Raw genomic sequence first — 23963 nt, forward strand, 5'->3', positions numbered from 1 at the left:
GTCGAAAAGTTCCGCCATATCGGTTATCATCCGAAAGTGGACCCTAATTAATTGTGCATTTGTAGCGCAACTTCAACATGAAAGCAAAAATCTACATTTTTTCTACAAACCATGTTCTCAATAATCTTCATGGCATTGTGAACTGCTTGGTTAACAAACCTTTCGATGAAATGTCTTGTACTACGATAATAATCGTAATGATGATCTGTCTCTCCTAAATCAATATCGAACATTGAACGTTGCGGTCCTACAATCATCTTTGCGGTCGTTGAAAAAGATACTATCTTTTGACGAGTTTTCGAGAATTTATTTCGCTGATTAATTACATTATTCGTCACCGTTTATCGTGTTCAAAAAAAAAAAAAAAAAAAAAAAAAGTAACGAGAAAAGATCGTCAACGACTTCGTGCTTGCACTCGTGCGTGTTTCCATTAGTCATTTACGATGATTATTCGCGGATATACATACATCTATAGTCGTATACAAGAGATATCTAAATACAATACGGGGTTAAAACGCGCGTACACAATTAAATTATACGAAGACTTTAGTTTAGAGTTTAGACAAACGGTTGTCTATATAAATACGATATATTAAAACTTATGTGAAATTAACAGTCGTTTTTCGAATTATTAGGATGATCGTGTTGAGACCGCGCGGCTTTCGTGGACGCTTCTAAGCCTGTTACGGCCGCCAACACTTGGAATAAACTTTCCATTAGTCTACTAAAGATTTCTGACATTTCGTCGTCCTTTCGTGTCACCACAAAAATATCTGCAAAAAAGAAATAATAATTAATGGGACCCTTTATAAGCCTATTACGTACTTACATACAATGTAGATATTATTTCATTAAATGCTGAGATAATTTTTCATTAAATGTTGAAACATTACCAGATCTATCTTGTCCTAAGTATTTGCAATACATATTAACGGCAGTCGTGACGTCATCGTCATCATGGAAAGGATCGCCAGGCCATTGAGCTCTATGCAATCTCACTGCTTCAAGAGCAGGACACCATCGCGCGTTCCTCAGCAATTCTGCTACTCTAGCAACTTCTTCAACCGCGCCAGTAACTGGCAGAGGGCTAGGACTAGGTGTCGGCGTTGGAGTGCCTCTTTCGCTTTCGGTGCTCTCTTCGAGTGCTTTGCTTAATGCAATCTTCATATTTGCTATTTCCGTGGATATATCTTGCAGTGGAATTTGCACGTTCCTCGCAGCACTCATCAAAGTACCTAACATCTTGTTTGAAGCCTCGATTAAAAGTAACAGCTGGAAATGAAGCTTGTACAGAGCTCTACCCAAGTCTAGGAGCATCTCCTCAAGGCCTGACTCGGTAGTATGACCACCTCCTAATGCTTGAAGCTTTGCGGCAGCCTTGGCAGCTTCCAAACACTGAAAGGCATCATATGTTAATAAAAATATGTGTGGAGATATGTGAAAGAATTACTCACTTCAGTCGCGTGGTCTTTCTTATCGAGGAACGTTTCAAGATGCTCTTGAATCTCTAGCATCCCGAAACGCAGGGACTCGTTCAATCTTTGGTTCGCGAAAATGGTGATTGAAAACCAAATCAAAGGTGGATCAGCTTTTGAACTGAGCAGATCTGCATGACTAGACAAATGATAGCCTAACTGAGTGGAGGCGGGACTGCCATTACACAACCAGGCACTGGCTTCTCGTGTCAGAGTGACAGACTTAGTGCTCACATCCTGGGAATAATATCAATAAAAGAAGTATTAGAGTCTCTACTGATACATAATGTGAATGCACAGTATACTTACCCTTACAATTCTGCTCAGTAGCTGGAAGAAATCTAGAGTGTTGTACAAAGATTGCGTAACGAGGTTTTGAATCTGTTGCCGCCAAATCTCTTCAGCATCATCTCGCACAACTTGTCTGAAAGGCATCAGTGCTGAAAGATTTGGTGATGCATTGCAGGGCGTCACGTCTCCCAGATCTCCAGCACTGGAGCCACTGCGTATACAAAATAAAAATTAATCGATTAAATGTTTAAATTATAACTCTGAGTGAGAAACTTACGATGTGTCAGACCTTGTCGAAGAATCGTGACGTGTACGACTAGGTATCAGTGAAAGGGAGGATGGGGGGAACATCCCAGGAATATTGTTCGCTTCTTGTCCTGTTCCAGACCCTCCTGGTACTTCGTCTAAGGGAGATTCTGAGCCAGCCTCGTCATCTGATGACTCTTCCGTAACACCACGCTAGAATTACAGTATCATATAACGTTTTCATTTCTATTGATTGAGATATCACTTAACCAATGATTTGATAAATTATTTTCTTACCCGACTAGTATGTTTACTAGACGACTGCGTCTTCTCACTCAAGCTTTCCTCAAATTGTCTCAGACTTGGTTCTCTTTCTTCTCCTTCGCTGAGAGGGCGTCGTCTTACTCCCCAGTTGAAATTGTCAGTGCTTTCGCCCTGAAATACAGTAACAAAAATATTTTAAATAACAACAGAAGCAGGATAAAATATAACATACGCGTTTAAAGTACTTACCTCAACGCTTTCGCTCTCGTATTCGAGGAAATCAAAGTCTTTGAATACACCAAATTGTTCATCATCTCTTCTAGAACCTCCACTTAAATCATTGTTCGCTCCAGAAACTTCTTCAGTTGAGGAAGCCATGGATGATTGTCTCTCCATTAAATCTGAACTTTGACTGAATATCACCTGCATTACAAAGTTTTATTATTAACTAACAAGTAAACATAATATGGAGATAGCAACAGGATTCTTATTTAACATGACGTTTTCAGTTTTCTTTTTACTATGTGAAAATGCTGTGAACATTAGCGATTAGTGTGCATTTACGTGTCTAATTAACGTAACTTCTTTACACAGAGTTTATTTGCATAGTTTCTGACATAGCGGTTGTTTAATAATTAAAACACACGCGTACATTGTATATTCTGTGCTACGCCACACCTCATACAATTAACATGCTACACGAAGATCTACTGCGTATCAATAATCCTACAACAATGAGAATAAATTTTGTCCACTTTCTTTAAATATTGTGCAAGTTAAAACGTTTACACGAAGCATATGTTAAAGCGTGGATATATATTTGTATTAGTAAGACATCACATATGAGTATAGACAGATATTTTAGAATTCTTGTGATAATGAGTGCAAGACTGCATTTAAAGAAACCTGTTACCTTGCTATATAATGTCATTGAACTAATGTGTTCATCCTAAAAAGGGGTACATAACCAGAGTCAGTTTCGATAAAAAAATTTTAGTTGTACATAGGAAAACTATTGGATAGAAATGAATGAACCACGCAACAAGTTTTTAAGAAGAAAATGGTAAGCTGATAAAAACTTACGGATGGACTCTTTGGTAATCCGACGCGTTGTCCACAAGTTGTGAGAAGATTCACTAAACACTCTCTGACTCGACCCTGAAAAAGAAACTTTTTTAGATACAACTGGTCTATGTTTTGTATTTTATAAGTTAGTTATTTATTCAACCTGTGACATCCATGGTCTCTTCCAACCAGAAACTGTATTACTGTCAGCTGGTGAAAGAGATAATGAACACTGAGGAGAAGCAAGCGACTTCTCTTCAACACCTTGACGTATTAGCCATCGTCTGCCAATTACCGGTGTTTGGGACAAGTCAAATGTGAAATCCATAGTCCTCCCTATTAAATATGAAATAAAAATAAAATATCAACATTCTTTTAATAAAGAATCTTACAAATACTTAGCAAATTTAATAATTAATATGTTTCAACAAATACTTGTTACCTTTTTTAAGAAACTATATTAGAAAATTCGCATAGTAATAAAGATTTAAAAAAAAGAAGATTCTGAAAGCTAAATCATTTTCAGATTAAACTACGCAAGCGTGTAACAAATTCAGATTTAAAAAAATAGTGACTATATTTCGTGAAGAGTTTACAACATATTGTCATTATTATTTTTATCGCAACCTGTGCATCAGCGGATAAGCAATCCATGCAGTGAATGTGTTCCGCATTGTAAGAGGGAAAAACAAAACTTATTGATCGTTAACGTTCACAACCATGCAAAATACATAATAAGGAGCAGTATTTTACCGGGTAATTCTTTTTTGGTAAATATTTCGGTATCGGTGAAGCTCGGATGCGGAGATGCTAATGAAGATTCCCAGGATGAACCGTGCACTGAAGTAGGTGGTGCTACTAAAGTCGACGATCTCGTGACTACGAGTTTTAATATTTTAAGGGCTTCTTTCCAATGAGGGCCCTAGCATCATATCATTACATATCAACTACTCGCAAGAAACATTACTTACAGCTCATTACCGCTTAAATGGAACTCTGAATCATACCTCGACATATTTTGAAATCACTCTGAGGAGCTCAGTGTTGATCGGCTGCGCAGCTTGCGAGGCTAAGTCAACATAATGCAACATACAATGTATAATACTAAGCACAGGCAAGGCGACGCTTCCTGGACCCTTTTCGAGGACTTCCACGAGAAAAGCAAGCATATTGAAGCTGAGATGCGCGTAGGTGTCATATAAATACTTGACAACGCATTTCGTCCATTGAAAGCTCTCTTTGCTAAATGTACGTCGACTGTATAACGTCATGACAGTGCCTAAATTCTCTAGTTTCTTTCCCTTCTCGGCACTCACCTATTAAAGAAGGTGTATTACAAGTTAATAATTTGTAAACCAGAAGGTAGAGTAGAATTGTGATTATATTTATATAAATAGGTACTTGTGCAATGTTTTCGGCACTCCTGATGCATAATTCATTAGCGTCCTCGTAGTTTAGAAGCATGTACGGTAATAGAGATACAACATTCATTGGGAACGCCAAACTCTGAGTGGGATCAACAACGGGTAAATCCAATAATGGGGTAAACTGTGATAGTAGTGTAACAACTGGTTCATAAGTATTGGGACTAGTACATCCCTTCAATAGTAATGCGTGCACACCAGGAAATGAATTCCATCTTAACTGCTGCTGCAATTTTTCGACTTTGTCTCTAGCATCAGGTCTATCCAGTGGTAATCTATGCAATACGCGACTGAGCAATCTCAGTGCTAAAAGAAATTCGTGCTCGTAGTCTGATTCAAGAAGGGACACGGATAACCAAAAGAGCTGAGCCAGAATTGTCATTTTATCATCTTGAGTTGCAGAATCTCCCAGTAACTTCAAAGACTGAGCCGATCTCGATCGGGAAAGATTAGAGTTTGGATATTTGTTGCATCTGTTATCCAGTTCTATAACAGATATTAATGTTATGTTATGAATAATTATTCACTTAGAGTCAAGTAATAAATATAAATGCAACAGACCTTTTATTTCACTTCCTGCTAAATTCCCACCACTTGATTTCTTCATGCAGTAACTAACTGAGTAGCTGGTGCTTCTTGTGTGACCACCCTGATTTAAGTGAGAAAATATGTGTGGTCCAACTGGGTATCCATTGCCTCCCCCTGGGCTACGTTTCCCACCGATTAGACAACCTGATGCTGGGTCTTTGTTATTTAGATTTGGAGTAGATTTGAATATTTCTTTCATAAAATCTAGGGGTCTAAAGTCGGATTCGAGAGAATCGACAGCTGCTTCGAGCGTTAACAGCAATTCCGTTACATATCCCTAGAGAAATATTTAATATAACTAGTAACCAAGAAACTAATTACACAGATTAACAAGAAGAGCATATAAGTACCTGCATATCTTCTCCTTGTTCAGCAACTGTTTCTACTAATCTAGATAAGATATCCGATAGCATTCGAGATGTAATAGGAACTCGTAGTGCTCTGAACACTTGGAGAGATCTCCCAGCATAATGTCTAGACGAACATGATAAGCCTAATTGCAAAGCAGTTTGCGCCCACCGTTGACTAACTAATGCGTGAGGCAACGAATCTCTGAAGACTCGTAACACGTGCCGCAATAATACTGTTAGTTGCTCAGCACTGCGAACCCACCATACTTTGGCAGTCATGTCTTCGTAATTCCACAATGGTTGGTTTATTCTATCAACAAGAAAAAAAACACTTAGCAAACTCTATTAGACACTGTCAGCAGTCTTAAACATACCTAGATGCAAGGAAGTTTATCAAAGACTTGATTACATCTTGAATAGGCATGTTTGGACCAGGCTGAGGGCCAACCCAATTATTTGCATCTTCTGGTGTGACTATAACTGGTGGAACAGTAGTTGTAGAGCCTGTCGTTGACTGCCAATTATTACATACCGATGAATCTGTAATATTTTAACATTATTAGTACAAAAGCAAACCAATTTCATAATGCAAGCGAGTAAAATACGACTTAAAATCTCAAATATCTTAGTTCCTTACCATATACATGAGCACTTGAATAATCCTTACAGTTATCCGAATGATTCACATGGTTCATCGATATGGGGGGTGTCAATGTTGAATTAGGAATCGGTGAGTGAGTAGGTGTCCCGTTATTAGACGGAGGGAAAGGTGGTGGAGGAGGCGGCGGCGGAGGTGGCGGTGGAGCATTTGTAAAAATGGAGGATTCTGGTGGCGGAGGTGGTGGAGGAGGTGGCGGTGGAGGCGGCGGAGGAGGAGGAGGAGACGAAGAAGGCGGGGGAGGCGAAGATGATGGAGGAGGCGTCGCAGAAGGCGGTACAGGCGGAGGGCCAAACAAGTAACTATCAAACTCTGGATCAACTTCGGTGAAGTTGTGCTCCAATACTGGCAACGCTGGCGTGGAGAGACCTAAACCCAATTGTTCAGTCTTTGACGCCAACAATACTCGAGCTACGCCCAGATGATCCCGATGATCCCCGAGGACAACCAATAAGTTTAGCAAGAGACAACGACAGTGATCTCTTACGAGAGGTCTCGAATGGTCCAAGCCAAGAAAAACTATGTGTAACATTAAGGGAACATGGATTGCCCAGTCAAGCTGTATACCATCGACGACAACGTCAGTGAGCAACATTACAGCTATGTTACATCTGAAATTGAGAAACATAGAGGTTGTTACGCTGTTCTATCGTCATTTAACACGTTCACAGTTCACAATTAAAATTACTCTAGCCTATATATGGGTCATAGGACTACAAACATGTTACTTTATAGCTAAAAATCTACTCTGAAACACTCACCTATGAAATCCACTTATTGGCTGTGAACTGTCAGGCAGATATTCCGTTAGAGGCGCAAAGTATCCACCATATTCGGGCATAGGCAAAGGGTGTGGTTGGGGGATATCAAATTTTTCTCCACCACATGAAATTTTCCCATTTACTCCAGTAGGTCCACTGCGTGGTCCGTAGCAGGTTTCGTCAGTGGTCAACTGAAATAAAACACGTAAAACAATAATACAAGATCATCAAGACTAACTAAATACTGAACATACTTCTGCTTCCGTCGTAGGAGTGGAAAGATCGTCTGGAAGAACAGGCGGACCGCTCGCAGTCCTCGTTTTTTCGACCCTTGGGGTTTGAAACCCAGCGAGCGCTCGTAGCGCGGTGTCAGACTTTGAACTGTGAACAAATATTTAAGAATAACACATATTCATATCATTTAAACCAATTATAAGTAGACTATGGATTAGCTATTAGCCTTTTTATATTGAAAGCTTACCCTGTTTTAACAGGATCCTCCCCCGAGTGCCTTTTCGTATGAATGGTACCCTTTTCAACGCCCAGGTCCCGAGGAGGATTTCCTGGATCAGCGGCTGGCGCGTCGCTATGAGAGGAAGCTTTCCTCATGCTAGTTAATCTATAAAACGGCGGGGTTTCGGTTCTTTCTATTAAGCAATTCAGTGTCTCGACTGTTTGCAGTTCAGTCATCATTTCGTCTACCAAACGATCTGGACGAGCTCTTGCTAAATAGAGGACAACGCGTTTTGCCTGGAATTTATAATAGCATTATGAGGGTTGCTTTTTCATAGAAACAATGAATAATGGAAGAGGAAAATAACTTACATAAGGAAGTAATTCTTGGGGCGCCATTCCCGAGACGATGATCAAATAGCGAATGATTACTTTTAAATTGTTAGGCCAACAACCACACAACGTTGCCCAGAGCTCTTCAGTTTCCTTAGGATGCTCGTCGGAAAACTGTACAATAATATTGTTTTACAATGAAGCTGATATTATTTTGTTTTGTTCGAGCAATATTGGAGAACGTGTACAATACCTTTGCAGTTATATAGAACAAGTTATTTAGGACCATTTCTGTTGCCTCAGCGCTACCCCAACCCTCCCTACGTGCTCCGCCGCGTGACATATCGCTCGCGTAATACTGCGGAAAAAAGTAATTAAAGTTTAAATAAAACAAGTTTTGTTTACCTATTAATATCTAATATTTACAATTTCTGATTTCCAGGACAGTTTCCATTGCTTGTACAAATGGAAATATCGGCCAACGAGCAAATCGTGAATACTTCAAAAACCAATGCATGGGTGAGTTTGTACAAACTCGTTTCATAGAATTTAAAAAATGCATCTACTTTGTATGAAAACTAGAAGTAAAAAGTTAGAACCAGAATTTCCAGGAAAGACTAAGGGGGATGGAAACTCTACTCAGTATTCATTTCCAACTTTAATTTAACCAGATAGTTACATAAAATATTTTTAAAAGTCAGCTGAGTTTGTCATCTGACTAGATTCTACCCTCTAACAGGGACAAGTTACTCCTGATGTCTCCAGGAGTTAAATGAAAAACTAGAATGTCTTCTTGAAGTAGATCATTTTGGAGAACAAAATTAATAGTTAAAGTAACAGAAATCAATGGGGGCGTAGCTCAGATGGTAGAGCGCTCGCTTAGCATGCGAGAGGTACCGGGATCGATACCCGGCGCCTCCAAAGTCCTTTTTTGATCCTTTCACCAAAAGTAGATCATGTATTACCACCAAAATGACATTTACGTTTAACCAGATCAAAGGGGGCGTAGCTCAGATGGTAGAGCGCTCGCTTAGCATGCGAGAGGTACCGGGATCGATACCCGGCGCCTCCAAAAAATCTTTTTTGTCCTTTTGACTAAAACTAATTTAAATAAAACCATTCCATATACTTGGACAATTAAAAGAGAAATCACCTTTAATATTTTCACTCTAAAAAGAAAACTGATTTCTATGGAGCCAAGAATGCTAAACGAAGTTTTAGAGCATGTGGCCTGTGAAAGCTCAAATCTTAGAAGTAGTCTCACTTTAAATTCTATAGACCAATTTGTGATTTCTTCTAGGCTTAGGCTTCAAGAAACAGAATAATAACTCTCATAGAGGTACTCAAATGTAGCTTCGAATAGTCACAAAATATTCTCCTAGTGTTTTGATAAAACTGTCTTCAGTATCTTGCACCCCCAATCTCATACTAGGAATATCAGGTTCTCATACTCTAAGGGGTTGGTCCTTTAAAAAATTCTCTGCTTCCCTGTCAATAGAAACTCCACAATAAAATTTTGAAAATACAATCAGGAGACCTCATGGTCAAAATAAAGCACAAAAAAAAGGAAATTCAAACCTTTTTAGCATATGCAACCCTCAAGGCTCCAAAGTAACATTCGAATGGATTGGAACCAATGGGGGCGTAGCTCAGATGGTAGAGCGCTCGCTTAGCATGCGAGAGGTACCGGGATCGATACCCGGCGCCTCCAAAAATTACTGTTTGATCCTTTCACCAAAAGTAGATCACCTTACTGCTCGAAAGTGACATTGCAATTGAACCAGATCGAAGGGGGCGTAGCTCAGATGGTAGAGCGCTCGCTTAGCATGCGAGAGGTACCGGGATCGATACCCGGCGCCTCCAAATTTCCCTTTTGGATCATTTTTAACAAATAAGATTAATTTTTTTTTTAAATTACCAGCAAAAACTGTCCTGACTTCCTCAGAGTTACACATAATCCTCGACTAATTTATTCTCCACGTTAGACCTCAATTAATTTCAAGTTCACGAGGATGAACATTATTTTACCAAAATCCTGCACATTATGGATATATTACCTGGTAATAACTCAAAGGGTTGGAGGGTGGCGGGACATTAGGGTCGACCAATTCCATATTATGCAGCCAGGGCAACAAATATTGGAGCAACAGCTGTCGAACCTCTCTTCTGGCTGTTTGAAATCTGTGTGTAATCTCTGAAAATGACACGTAACAAATGTACAATATTATTTGGCGCATGGTCATTGGTAATTTTGTTAATGGAATATTAATCAGATTTGCATTCGTTTGGTTTATTTGGGTCAGTGTTGTTGTGATCTCGAAATGGTTTGTGTACTTCATGTTTTTGTACTGCGTACAAATTGTTTTTCAAAGAAATTTCGTGAAATTGAATTGAATATGTTTCTCGCAAAATTACGAGAAACATATTTTCACCTTCGTTGGTGTTTACTATTTTTATCGAGTTAGCTAGAAAGTGGAGCAAGTAATGTAATGGGACGACCTGCGCTCCCATTTCTCGTATTGAAGTGTTTAAACAAGAGGACTTATTAGTCTATGATTAAAATGTTGATCGAATTCTGTTTGACAATATCATTTATCGTCGTTTACCAGAGGAGGAGTTGCACGATAAAATAAACTTTGTGTGCAAGTGTGCAAAGTAAACTGGAGAAAGAGGTATTAGGTTGAGTTATAAATGGATGAATTATTTCTAGCTGACTGCCAGCAAAATGTTCGACTTGTCTAATGTATTCTCATCTATGTGTCCTGTGCTCGTTAAATCATACTTAACGAGTATTCATGCATTTACAACTGAATTAGAATAATATATTCTTTGAATAAATTCTTTGTCAGCTTCCTCCATTCAGAAATACTTTTAAGTATCTTTACTGAATTTAATTAAAAAGGAAGCCTGTGCTACGATCCTACAAACTCGTTACTAAATTATACTTCTATTAACAAAAAAAGTTAATTTTTCAAATACTGTACTCTAACACGTATCTCAAATTGATTAAAAAGTAGAGTATCATTTTTCTGCAACTTAAGAGATAACTTAAAAACTTTAATACAGTTTCAATAAAGTTCTCGTACAGAGCAAACTAAAAGACCGTATCGATCCTATTAATGCTGTGTCAAGGAAGAAAATATTAGCTGGTATAACTCGCTGCAAGAACAAGAAAAAAATAAGAAGTTTAGTGAATGAGATTACACGCATTAATTGCATTAACTGGCAGTTGCATAAAAGAGAATATATTACCTTAGATATCATAAAAATCATCCTATTGTACTGCGGTATTAAAACATAATTTATTAGTTACTACCTCAAACTCTGTCGACGTGTCCCTGTTTCTATTATCATAACAAATCTGATATATTCCGCTTCGAGCCATCTTTAATTCAAAATTATATAAACATTCTCTGGTAGCATGAACGGGACATCGAGAGGCAATATTTTATAATTTCCATTACTCTGGTTATATCAATTTATGCAGATTTCAATCGAGTAACAGGTACCCCTCGAATTGCATTTACGCAATCTGAATTTCAATTAAAGTTATAGAAGGGGAGACTTCATACAAATAGTAGCTTCAAACTTCCAGAGTGGGAGTCTTCCAGTTAAACAAAGGGAAACTTACCGCTGAACATTGGCATTGTAAGTTCTGGATGCAACTGGGCAAGTTGACGAGAAAGATACATTTGATTGCGGCAATATGTGGTCGATAGAAGGACATCGAGGGTGCCACCTCTAATTGTACCACTCGAGGACATCCCACCGATAGGATTACTTTGTTGCCCTGGGGCAGAAGTCGCGGTGGTTGATGACCCGCCCACAGGGTCATCTTGACCTGAAACAAGGAACAATAGTGTTGCATCAGGAATGCTTTATTCCAATTCAGTTCATAGAATAGTTTAGATGTTAAAACTTTCAGTGGCTTTCACGCGTTAACTCAGATGAAAATTAACATCGGACCAGCGTGCTCTGAAAGCATATAATTAGCATCTAATAGAACGTCGTCAACGTTTCAGACTATAAAATGCATCGTTAATTAAGTCTCTTCCTTGAGTGAGTCTTTCGATTAAATCGATATTGAGAAGTGTTGAAGTTTAAGTAGGTAGAAGCTATTTAATTTTAGAGAACAATATTTTTAAAAGGGTTTCAGTATTGGTTAAAACGTTGATTTCTGGAAGATTTGTTGACTCATAAAAATTGAGATAATAATCCTCGGGTTTCCAATTGATTTCATTATTCAATACAATTATATCCCTTTGTATACTATTATAACAGTTACGATATAAAACTTAGTGAGACGTGTATACCAGAAGAATACTCAAATTTAATTTTCTTGAAAACTAAGTCTTGTCTCATGCAATTGGAAAAATGGAAATTGAGAACAGAAAACTCGAATAATAGAGAAACGAGGATTGTAGTTTAGATATTAAAAAAGTGCATTTTATAATTACAGAATGAGCATATAAAAAATTCCAAATTGTGATTTGCTATGTTATTAAAAATTTGATATTAAATATAGAATTGGTGATCCTTTTTCCTTGGTTCACGTAACCGACGAGAATTTCTCCTATCGTCTTGGTGCGCAGAAGCTAGATGCATTGGACTTTATCAGGAACGGTTGCCGATGCACGCAGAAATAGTCCAGATCGTATCTCGATGAATACTAGTCGACTTCCTCATCCTTTATCAAGAACTACTCTTTCTCTTCCACCATTCAACATTTGAAGCAAAGCTACCATCATCAGTGATCACTTTTAGTGACAACTACTCACGTGAGCGAAATTAATTAAAACTCAAGAACTCATTTAAACTATGTACTTTACTTGCCAGCTTTCCCGCTACAAAATTACAAGCGATCTGCATAAAGCCTTTTCCTAGTTGAATATTTAAGAAAAGTATTTAACTGAGAACTAAGACAAAAGTGAAATGCAACAGTGTAACTTTTCAATTGTGAAAATGTGCCCCGAGTGCGCGGTAAAGTTCATAAAAAGTTCGCGAAGCTGCACGTTAAATAGTAAATTTTACGATAGTTCAAAGTTCTGGAGAATTTTCTAACTGAAGTTACGCGGGAGTTACGCGGGAGTTACGCCTAAGTGAAATTATAAACGTATCCCGAGAATGGTAATCAAGAATGGAGTTTTTCATCAACCCTCCGAGGCGTTGGGAGAATTTGGCGCCGCTCCAACGCAGTTTTTCGTAGCGCATTAAACAAACTTCGACCACTTTCGTTCCGTGGTATGAAATTCGATGGATCGGTGAGGCCGCGAAAAGGAACAAGCAGATCCAGTTATTTTAACCAAAAATAAAGCTGACTGTCTATCGGTAGCGATGATGAAACAGATCAAGCTCCTCTGTGGATTAAAGAAAGACCTCGTATGAGAATAATAATAAAACATGATAAACATTAAATAAAACTAAGCATAAAAATTATACGAATTAATCGCGATTACTATCAGATTATTGTCTTCGCTTTGAAGATTCCCAATTAAACGGAGGACTAACGAGCCGACGATGCCACACGTGGGAAACATAAATCCACCTGCACTGCACCTCTATTTGTGGGATGTCAGTTGACGAACGAAAATATCAAATATTTTCGAACAGCGCGCGTCATCGCAACCGCTTCGGCTCCTATCAAAACCATCGAGATCTCCTTGTTCGAGGAACTACCAAACGAAAATGGTCCACAGAGACACCCCGGGATTCGACCTAATAGAATGCGTCTTACGCAGCGTCCAATTTTACTACACGCCCATACTCGTGTGCCTCGGCTCTCTGGGGAACTGTCTCTCCCTAGTCGTGTTCTTCAGGACGAAACTGTGTCAATACTCCTCGAGCATCTACTTAGGTGCTTTGGCCATCAGCGACACTGGCTTCCTGATGTCAGTTTTCGTAGTCTGGCTGAACATGCTGAAAGTCAGTCTATTCAATCGGCCAGGCTTCTGTCAATTCTTCATCTATCTCACGACACTGTGCAGCTTCATGAGCGTTTGGCTGGTGGTAGCGTTCACCATTGAGAGATTCATAGCTGTCCAGTATCCTCTCTATCGCCAATCGGTACGTACTGTAGCTAGAGCAAAAGCTGCAGTCGCTGCGTTGACTGGATTGGGGATGATCTTGTGCAGTCCAGTGTTGTGGCTGTCAACGCCTCGTTTGCAGTACAATGAAGATGGGAATGTGACGGAGTGTGGTCATCTAGCTGAGGGACTAGAGTCCTGGGCGACTGTGTACAACGTGATTGATACTGTGCTGACGTTCGCCATTCCTTTCACGGTGATCATCATCATGAATGTGCTGATCGCGAAGGCTGTTTACAGGCATATCGAGATCAGAAAGTCTTTGACACATGAGCCACGCGATATGAAGGAGAGAACACATGTTCAGAGTATGAGGAATAATATGTCACAGACCAAGACCACTAAAATGCTTCTGGTGGTCTCCAGTGTCTTCCTTTTGTTCAACTTGCCTGCGTATGTGCTGAGGATTCATGCGTTCTTACATGTAGGTGACGATACTTTTCTCTTTTGGTGTGTAGAGATGAGAAGAAGTCCAGTGAAAGGAATGTGGATTCGATTGGCTTTAATATTGTCTTCCATGGTTCACTATTTTTTGGACAAAAATTGGTTAACTTTGACTGACGATAACTCCGCGAAAAATCATCGTAGGATTGTGATCTTTTTTTTAAATTAAAGGCTGAAGTCTTTACTTTAAAATACTATGTCTTGATTTTATGTTTACTCTATCCCTAGCACTGGAATCCCATAAATCTGAGGGTATGTTTGTCATAGTGAAAATTGCAAACTTTGACGAAATGCACAGACTTGCTAAAATTTTTTTCAGGAATATCGTTTGGGTCAACATAAAATTCGAACCTTCCCCTTCAATTTAAAAAAAAGAGCAGGTCGCTGCGATTTATTTTCGCGAAGTTACAACACTTTAAAGTAACCCTTGCATTTTTACCAAAATTGGTACTTCTCGATATGACATACAAATGCAAGGGTTACTTTAAAATACTGTAACTTTGCGAAAAAAAATCGTAGCGACTTGCTCTTTTTTTTAAATTAAAGGGGAAGGTTGAAGCTTTATGCTCCTGCAAACGGCATTACCGAAAAAAATTTTATGAAGTCTGTGCATTTCGTCGAACTTTGCAATCTTTAATATGATAAACATACCCTCAGATTTAAGGGATTCCAGTGGTAGCGATACAATAAGGGATAAAATCAAGACACACTATCTTACAGTAAAGATTTCAGGCTTCAATTTAAAAAAAAAATCATAATCTTACGATGATTTTTCGCAGAGTTATCGTCAGTCAAAGTTGGCCAATTTTTGTTCAAAATTTATTCAACCCTATACGTACGAGATAAGGACTTCATCATTAATTCATGGACAGAACAACACAGAATGGCGCATGTAGTGTCAGTACTATCTTTTATTTGTGTGTCATTCCCACTCGACTTCTTTCTCATGTCTGCATTATACAGTTTGCCGCCCTACCTGTGTGATGAATGTAAAAATACAGTTTCAGGAAGAGAAAGCTGCACCACGTTCAGTGGAGCTAGCGCAGCAGATATGCAACTTGTTGTTTAATACCAACTTTGGGATAAACTTTATCTTGTACTGCGCCACAGGGCAGAATTTTCGGAGAGCGATACGGTGCATGTGCGTAAAGAGATTTCGCAGAAGAAATATGACCATAACACAGGTGTCTAATCATGGAACACAAAATGGTAGGCTCTGTTGTGGGTATAGATTCAATTGACTGCTATAATCTCTTAAAAGCTCTGTGGTAAAGATAAGTGATAATTAAGTTTGTTTAAGAAAGTTATAATTCATATCTAGCGTCAAACCTGGCACGATCAAACGGTGCAACAACGCGTCGCCACGTAACCGTATTTATGGAACCGTGGGAGGAATTTCATGAGCTAAAGGTTACCCTAGAGTAAATCTTGTTTTATGTCTTCAACGTAAACGTTGTTACCAGTGCTAAAAACATGTTCTTCCATATACCATTGTGCGATGTTTTCAATGTAAACATAATAATTTTGTTTCGCCTCAAAGCAGGGGTGAGTAAGTGGATTACGTAAACTTACCAGTCTCCGGTTCTGTTGCTGGAAGAGGGCCTACGTTCCCAAAAAATCTCTGATCCAGTAACTGGAGAAGTTGGAGAGCTGCGTCGTGAACGGGTGTACGAGGGCAACCCGTACTCATCAGGGTAACGTTGATAATGCTTGTGTAATGATCACAAGGATATTCTCTGGAAAAAAAGAAAATATTAAAAATACTTTATGTATTACATTTATGTATGAACAGAATCTTTTGTACTCTCTTATAATTTGATATTATGTTACGAAATAAAATTTTTGTAACTTGATATGCTTATAAACAGTCAAAGGTCTATGTTGTTAACCTTGCGCTAAAAATTGTTGCCAAGGCGAGGAAACAGCCGTCAGCTACTTGAGGAGCTCCTGTGTAACATCGGTCGACCACCCAGTCGAGAAGGGTCCCGATATCTGAGTTACATTCCAGCAATAAGACAACCGTTTCTCGGGCGAGAGCATAGATCTGAAAGAATTTGTTGAATGTGCAACTTCAAATATTTTCATTAAATGTATACAATGTGTGAATTAGCATGAAATCTTTACTTTCTCGTCCTTGCTGGCTAGTAGCAAGTCCAACCATCGATAAAGTATTGCTCCTTCTTCTGACAGTGACTGAGAATTAAAGCAAGGCCCACAACACAGTAATCCACTCATAGCTTGAAGCGCTGAGAGCTGTAATTCCGTACAAGATTTCTCTTCCTCGTGTAGCGAAGATGTGCTTGAAAGTGGAACACCATAAGGACCAGCCCAACTAGCGAATAGCATGAACAAGTTTTTTCTTAGATCTCTCTTTAGCAATGAATGACACGTTTCCACTGAAATATAAATTAATATGTACTGACTTAGAATATTAATCATTTTTATACTTACTTTACTACTAGGGTAAAATACTCACATGAGAAGCTCTTGATCATTTTTCTGATGAAATTGCAGAAATGTAACTTGATATCACGCACAGCAGGTGCTTCTTTATCAGTTTCGTTTTCTAAATACACACGCGCACCGTCGATATACTCGACAAATGTTGGATGAAGGGATTGTGTCTCACGATCTAAGACTGCAGGACTGGAATAATGTACGCAATTATTTGGTATTCAAACTTAAATAATACAGAAGTATTAATCAGAGAACTAACCAGATGCCGAATGTTCCATACTCTGCAATTAATTCTAGTACTCTCACTAGTTGCAATCTCAATGCATCTCTTCTCCTTCTGCGTCTCATATTCTCTTGCTTACGATCAACAGCTTCCCGAATATATGGAACCAATTCCTCCATCAAATCTCTGCAAGTAACAATCATTATTTAAAATATTCTACACTGGATCGCTCCGCTATGTACTTACTTCAAAGCATCAGCGTTAACTTTGCCAATCGCTTGTACAGCAGCATCCCTAACGTCAACTACCTCGCATCTCAACAGGGGCACAGTCAGTTTATACAATGCTGCTGGGCTTGCATTTGTACCAGGTGACTTGTTGTCGCCTCGTTCAGCAGAGAGACTGTCCGGCGACGAGCTATGAGAAAATTCAAATGTTTTCATGTATCAGAATGTACCTCGGCGAGCCACTGACATACGGTGTTACAGACACACAGATCGTGCGCGGTTGGCAAGTTCAATTTCCGATTAAGGCGATTGGGAACGGTCGTAAGGCTAAGGCAAGAAGAGTAAATAAAAATACCAGGGATCGAATGAAACTGTTATAATTGAAAAGTACAGTAAATGACTGATTTATGAAAGTATACAGTCTCGTTCGATCCCCAAAAAATACGTGTACAAGTGTGATTGTTAGGCAGGAGTTTGATCAGAGCTAAAGGTGTCACAAATAAATAAAGTCTTGTAAGGAAAGTGTAGTGCAAGTTACCAACGACCGTTTTTAATCCCGGGTGACTTCGAAGCATGGTCGTTCGCGAATGGTTAATTAGGCTCACCTTGTCCGCTTATGCCTGGTGTAGATGCCGGAAATGGACGGAACGGAGAAGCGGCCCGGCAGGGTCTGCGCCCCGCCGAGATTCTCCAGGCTCTGACTCAACTCCTTACTCATGCACAACACACCAAACTCCACCGTATGCTGACCACTAGAGTATGCAATACAGTGTACCACCAATGCTCCTTGTATCAGACATTATTTACTGCTCAGAAACTACTACTCTAAGATCCAGAGATGTACGTGTGCGAGACAATGACGAGTAGGTCATGCGAAGTGGGATTATGTTAAATATTACAGATAAGATGAAGCGAGATGTGCGCTGAGGGAAATGTGCGAATTAGAGTCCCGACACCCGAGTGCAAAGTGCGCGCGCGTCTTGGTACGAATTGGTGCTCCCTTTATTGCGGCAAAACACCTTGGTATTGCTAGCAGAACGACGGATTCCTGGGGACAAGGTGCATGGCAAACCAGAAAATGTTACATTGACATTAGAAGACATTCTTGCGTGGTAATCAGACATTAGAAGTACAAAATGCCACGTGCGTGTCACAGCAGAAAATGCATGTCGTAATCAAAGAGTTATTTCATGGTCTGCAAAGTGCTACACTGTAATTTTGTATTAAGAAATGTACGCGACACCATCAACGCCCGTTAAATGTTTCCATAGTACAACAGACATAAGCAGACACGACCCAACACCAATTGATACCAAATAATTATTAAATCCACCTGATTATTCCATTCTTTTATGAATACATGTAAAGCTCTAAATGATAGAACTGTAAATTCTATGGTTTAATACATCAACTTTAAATCTATCACTGATATGTACATCTAGAATTAAATGTAAGTTTTAGATCTACGTAACTAATACACCATCGAACATTATACTCATCCCTCACGCTCTAATAGAATATTTTTAAGATTGTTTTAAAGATAATAAAATGAAATGGTATGATGCTGAGTGTTCCTGAAATGATGTCTGATTTCCAACTTACCTGAGGCTAAGATCTGGGCTAGCACATCGCACGACTGGACTTGGTACTGGTGGTACAACTCTGTATCCAAATGTTAAATAATTCTTCCAAACGTGCATATAGACATCTCTCTCATTCACGGGTTTCCGAACTGCAGTCGAACTTCTCAAAAGAGAAGCTCTGTTGTCATTTACGGGTCTAAAAAGTAATAATCAAGAGTCATAATTAAATGTAGTAAGAAAATTGTGGTAAAAAAATTTTGTAGCCTTACGTGGGATCAATTACTGAAAAGAGGGAATTTATTCGAGTAAAAACAATAGGCCATGAATGAGCAACTGCACTGGGACACATCGTGAGGACTCTGTCTTTTTCCAAGAATGCAAATAGACAACTTCCCCATGGATCTGCTCCATTCAAATTGAGAGAAGAGGAACTTTTGGTACTAGTATCATCATGGAGGCCTGCAAGATTTGTGTATTAGCAAATATCACAAATTCATCGAATATCGTTCAGTGGGATTATTACCTGCAGTCCATACACAACTACTTCTTTCAGCTATCCATTGAAGATCAACGTTGGAAGTAGAAGCTGCTGCTGCTTTTTCCGCAGGCGGTAACATGTGATAACATTTTTCCAAGACCACTGGACAACAAGCGTCTATTACATCAATTACAGGCTGATCGTCTTCCAAACCACCTAAGACAGACAATTCTTTTAATATTAGATGCCTTTATATAACTTTTCACTTTATTATAGTTAACCTTACCCAATGTCTTCAACAAATGTTTCACTTCACGCAATATATGAACAGCTATTCTTCGAGGATAGGGTCTGCAATTGCATAGCATGACCAATGCAAAGCCTTCCACTAAATGAAACACACTCGAAGCAGGTTCTATCTTCTGTCCCGATTCGCTTTTCTTAATGCTACCGTCAGTACGAGCAGTTGTTCTTGTGCTGTCTGCTGCCTGCTCCTTGGATCTTATGCTAGGGCTTGTCAATGCATTTTTCCAGCTTGTAAGGAGTTGTAGAAGCATTCTTAAACCATTATCGACAAGCTGAGGAAAAGTATCCTGGACGTCTCTAGCTAGGAATTGCGTGAAACCGAGAACTACGTCTTGTCTCCAATCAGGGAAATCTAGTACTAAAGTCTGCAGGCTTTGATATGCCAGTCCACGAAGTTCTTCGTCCATATGGACAGTTAAACGGGATAATAAATCGACTAATTCAGCACCAGTCATTCCATCAGGAATTAAACGAGGGACCGCGGCTACGCAAGTTCGGAAAAGGTCTATTCTAGGCTTTCGTTCTCCTGTGATCATTTCGTCAGGTTCCTTATTCATATTTTGAGTGCTTGTCATCATAAGAGGTCTTCCATAATGGACATCTAAAGCTCTTAATATGTCGACAAATACTCGTCGAACGTGGGGAAAATATGAAGACATTCCTATGCTTCTTGCTGTGTCTTCTGTCAACATCTGTATTTAAAAAAGTTAAAATTTGTAATGGAGATAGTTTTTTATTACCTAAATTATGAGTATAATTATTTGCATGACTTACTTTATTGAGAAACGTTTTTTTAACGCGCATAGTATTACCACTAGGCAGCACACCCATTGTACGAGGCATAGGAGGTTCTCCTTCCTTTTGTTGCAAGCTATCAGCTACAACCAAGAAAGCTCGAAGTCCAATGCTCATGCGTTCGGGGGTTAAAATTATTTTCACTGGACGACCCACAGACAGTAAATCGAACACTATCTCTCGCATTGCAAAATCTAATCTCTCCTGTGCAATGAACTGAATAATTTTAACAAAAATATTCAGTGGAGTATCACGTGGTACTACTGCTTTTGAACCTTTAGGAAATAAGGAATTTACTATACTTTGCAGTCTGCTTTGTGTGGCTGAATTGCTCTCGCACTTAATACGTATCATATACACCCACAGTAAACGATATAATGCCTCTGAAAAATAAACATGAATAAGCAGATTGCTTTATTAAATAATGAAATTACTTTAAAGAAAAATTGTACCTAAAGCTACACGACACATCTTGGGGTCCCGATTTTTTAAGTGTGAAAGGCACATTGCTAGAAAGTAATGCCAATTCTGTAAGAAAAATGTTTTCTGGCTTACGCACAGTAAGCAAGTTACAAGAGGAAAAAGAGCCAGTCTATGCTTTGATTTAGTACACATATCTAAAGTTGTAGAATATAACATTTCTACAAAATTTTTTAGGCAGGGGACATTGACTTCATTTTTTACAGCCTAAAATATAATAATAAATGTTCATTAGATGTAATATGTAAGCATTTATACCATATTACATAATATTGCAAACATACAGCAGCAACAGGAACAAGAATCTCAACAAAGAGACCAGCCAAAGCATGTTTAACATCTTTATCTTTTACTTCTAAAAAGTACTGTGCACATTCTTGCATAAACTGAAATGAAGCTTCAAATTCTTCTATTGGAACCATCTGTAAATTTACAGAATATATGTAGCTTGAATAATTATTAATCTAAAAATGTTTTTAAAGTAATTACCTTCACTCTAAAAAATTTCATTCCCATTAGTAATGAAATAATACTCTGAGTAGTGTGGGGGCCTGGTTCTTTAGCACGTAGTTCCTTCAATTCAATCATAAAACGTTTCCTAACTGACATGAATCTAGATTGTGCAAGAACACCTATTACTTCTGCATAAAGATCCGCGATAATATGAATATTTGCTGCATTTGGTTCATTCTGAATGCTGCAATATAAAGTACATAGAGAATATGCAAAGAAATAATTTTATTTTTTACAAACTTTTTATTCTTACCCTTCTCTATATTTAAAATGTTTAAAAGCAATATTTTCTATGTAAGTTACTAAATCTTCATGACCAGGATGAAAAGGTAATTGACGTAAAACTTCTATCAACATTAAACAAAATATAAATTCAACTGCTAGATCTCTTCGTTCCTGAAGCAAGTCTGCCTCACTTCTTTCAACTGTTTCTACACTGCCTGAGACTATTGTGTACATGATACTGAAATCAAATGCTTATTTAAAAATTGTTGCAAATTCTAAAACAGTAGTTTCCCAAAATGTATCTCTACCTTTTTCCTTTTTGATCTTCCTTTCCAGGAGCAGGTTTCTTCTGATCACTGCCTTGATCAACTAACTGACGCTCATACCAATTAAACAGTGCTCGTAATATAGAAGGCAGACAATGTTCTGCAACTGAACCAAATGCAGATAAGAGTTGATCAAATTGCGGATCCTCTCCTCTTTGCAAAACTTTTGAAAGTGGCTTTTCCTGTAAAAGATTTTCTCTTAGAAACAAGTAAATAATAAATAAGTGTACTACTTACATGTTCTGTCATCACTGCTTCCATTTTCTTCTCTGCCTGCGAAGTAAACTCTGCAAACAGAGTACGCATTACGAACTCTCCAGGTCTTAAATCCATGTCTCCTATTTGCTGAGGCTTTACTGTTTCCTTCTGAGCACCCCAAGGTAATACTACGGTTATTGCACTCACTCTACTGGAACTTGATTCTAAAACACAATAGATTTTAACACTTGTTTACATTTCATTAACCACTATTGTGTTTTTTAAATTGTTTACCATTGCCAGAAACTGAAGTACTAGCAGTATGAATGCTAACAGCATCACTACTTTCTCCTTGTGTTGCTCCATGAACGGTAAGCAAATCCTGAGGAGGTTCAGGTACACTTTGTGAAGATGATTCTGCTGTTGTTTCATGCAAACTCTCGCCATGTATGGTTCTGGGTTCAGAGGCTTCTGGTAAAAATAAAAGATTCACACATCGGGAATTTCCTTTTAATATTTTATAAATACAAGCTTTAGTTGATATTCTCTAGCTACTACTAAAGGAATATTCTAACACTAGTAATTCCACATGATGGAGGAGACTAACAAATGAAGCCCCATTCTGTAACGTAACAGATGCCTACAATGAACACTAATTCGATTATATTAAGCTTGATACTTGACTTTCTCTATATGGAAATTTGCAAGGACCTTGTACTTGGGAAAACTGTCAATAAAAATCAAATTATACCTGGTTGGGCCTCATTCCCAGGAGTTGGCTGTGTCTCTCCCCCTACAATATAATAATTTTATCCATTATGCTATTTTCTCAATGAAGCAGTATATTAGCTTACAACATAAGTAAATGACATCACATATGAAACTTAGTATATTATAAATAATAATAGAGTATAAACAGCTATATTTACTAACCTTCAGTCATCTTGTTTATATACGCCTTGTCTTCAGACTGCATTAATGCACAACAATGTCATGCTGCAAATACGCAGCATCTTCATTCTAAAACAATAGATGAAATACGTTATGTAAGATAGTTTTTTAACGTTTATTTTTTTTCTAAAAATAAAAATGCAAAACTACAGATAAACTGGACAAGGAGGTACAGACAGAATATTATTTAATCCATTCATTTGAACACTATTAAGTTCGCTTATCGCGACGCCACTTGCATATTAGCATTTATTAACAACATTATTTATGAATTACTGCAATTGAAAAGTGCCACAGTATTATCTCAATTTCCATTTATTGTCACGAATATATGAGAAGAGTGTAATGGTTCAATCTTTTTATTTACACGAATTAACAGTCGATGACAGGTGAAAAATAAATATTACTTAATTAAAAGTGCGACTCAAATGATAGATCCTAGGAAGCCATAACCTGAGAAGAAAAGCGAAATTACTATAAAACGATAGACGAATTAAGAAGTTTCACTGCAGCGTCAAGTTATCCTCGCTGATAGACAATTATTAGATAACCGAAAATGAGCAACGAAACACGCGTTATTTACCGTAAAATGTTATTATATTATAATCAAATTCTAAGTCTGACGTTTCATAAATGTCCGGCTTGATTCGTATGTATACTTCGCAGTTTCATATTCCACGCGTTCCTTTAATTTAGTATGCTTTCTGTGAGGCCACTAGAGGGTGTTAGGTCTACATTTATCAATTAAAATCTCGAAAAAACTTGT

General features: G+C 38.3%; 2 protein-coding genes, 1 long non-coding RNA gene and 4 other non-coding genes across 7 annotated transcripts; 5 read left to right on the forward strand and 2 right to left on the reverse strand.

The window, feature by feature from the left end:
* Positions 1-402: 402 nt before the first annotated feature.
* Positions 403-23940, reverse strand: Fry (microtubule binding protein furry). The gene is given in 44 exon segments (XM_076386175.1): positions 403-773; positions 894-1395; positions 1455-1712; positions 1785-1977; positions 2044-2225; positions 2310-2447; positions 2526-2699; positions 3360-3434; positions 3505-3677; positions 4095-4263; positions 4349-4657; positions 4743-5251; positions 5327-5630; positions 5704-6013; positions 6078-6243; positions 6341-6972; positions 7123-7503; positions 7604-7872; positions 7948-8082; positions 8162-8266; positions 9966-10102; positions 11540-11749; positions 16008-16171; positions 16325-16479; positions 16560-16831; positions 16912-17081; positions 17152-17301; positions 17362-17532; positions 17948-18094; positions 18945-19121; positions 19195-19384; positions 19449-19619; positions 19690-20401; positions 20484-20887; positions 20957-21191; positions 21269-21406; positions 21474-21681; positions 21751-21960; positions 22031-22230; positions 22286-22470; positions 22541-22717; positions 22998-23039; positions 23180-23266; positions 23781-23940. Coding segments are annotated over 43 exon segments (9816 nt in total). The 5' UTR covers positions 23223-23266; positions 23781-23940; the 3' UTR covers positions 403-609.
* Positions 8757-8829, forward strand: Trnaa-agc (transfer RNA alanine (anticodon AGC)). The gene has a single exon. It is a non-coding gene; the product is annotated as a tRNA-Ala (tRNA).
* On the forward strand, positions 8908-8980 carry Trnaa-agc (transfer RNA alanine (anticodon AGC)). Its single transcript has one exon. It is a non-coding gene; the product is annotated as a tRNA-Ala (tRNA).
* Trnaa-agc (transfer RNA alanine (anticodon AGC)) lies at positions 9547-9619 on the forward strand. The gene has a single exon. It is a non-coding gene; the product is annotated as a tRNA-Ala (tRNA).
* Positions 9699-9771, forward strand: Trnaa-agc (transfer RNA alanine (anticodon AGC)). The gene has a single exon. It is a non-coding gene; the product is annotated as a tRNA-Ala (tRNA).
* Positions 12746-13458, reverse strand: LOC143184166 (uncharacterized). The gene is made up of 2 exons (XR_013002728.1): positions 13365-13458; positions 12746-13265 (listed from the first exon to the last, which is right to left on the reverse strand). It is a non-coding gene; the product is annotated as an uncharacterized LOC143184166 (long non-coding RNA).
* LOC143184148 (nociceptin receptor-like) lies at positions 13516-16097 on the forward strand. The gene is made up of 4 exons (XM_076386184.1): positions 13516-14415; positions 15437-15644; positions 15757-15845; positions 15979-16097. Exons 1-4 carry the CDS (start codon positions 13594-13596, stop codon positions 15982-15984), a joined length of 1125 nt encoding a protein of 374 aa, XP_076242299.1. The 5' UTR covers positions 13516-13593; the 3' UTR covers positions 15985-16097.
* Positions 23941-23963: the final 23 nt, after the last annotated feature.

The sequence above is a fragment of the Calliopsis andreniformis genome, chromosome 2 (assembly GCF_051401765.1).
Source record: "Calliopsis andreniformis isolate RMS-2024a chromosome 2, iyCalAndr_principal, whole genome shotgun sequence".
Lineage (NCBI taxonomy): Eukaryota > Metazoa > Arthropoda > Insecta > Hymenoptera > Andrenidae > Calliopsis > Calliopsis andreniformis.

Excerpts from the sequence above, each read along its gene's own strand:
- LOC143184148 (XM_076386184.1), top strand. The coding sequence starts at position 13,594 with ATGGTCCACAGAGACACCCCGGGATTCGACCTAATAGAATGCGTCTTA. Across the intron at positions 14,416-15,436 it reads GGATTCATGCGTTCTTACAT|TTTCAGGAAGAGAAAGCTGC; the intron begins GTAGGTGACGAT and ends GTAAAAATACAG. Across the intron at positions 15,645-15,756 it reads TAATCATGGAACACAAAATG|CGTCAAACCTGGCACGATCA; the intron begins GTAGGCTCTGTT and ends ATTCATATCTAG.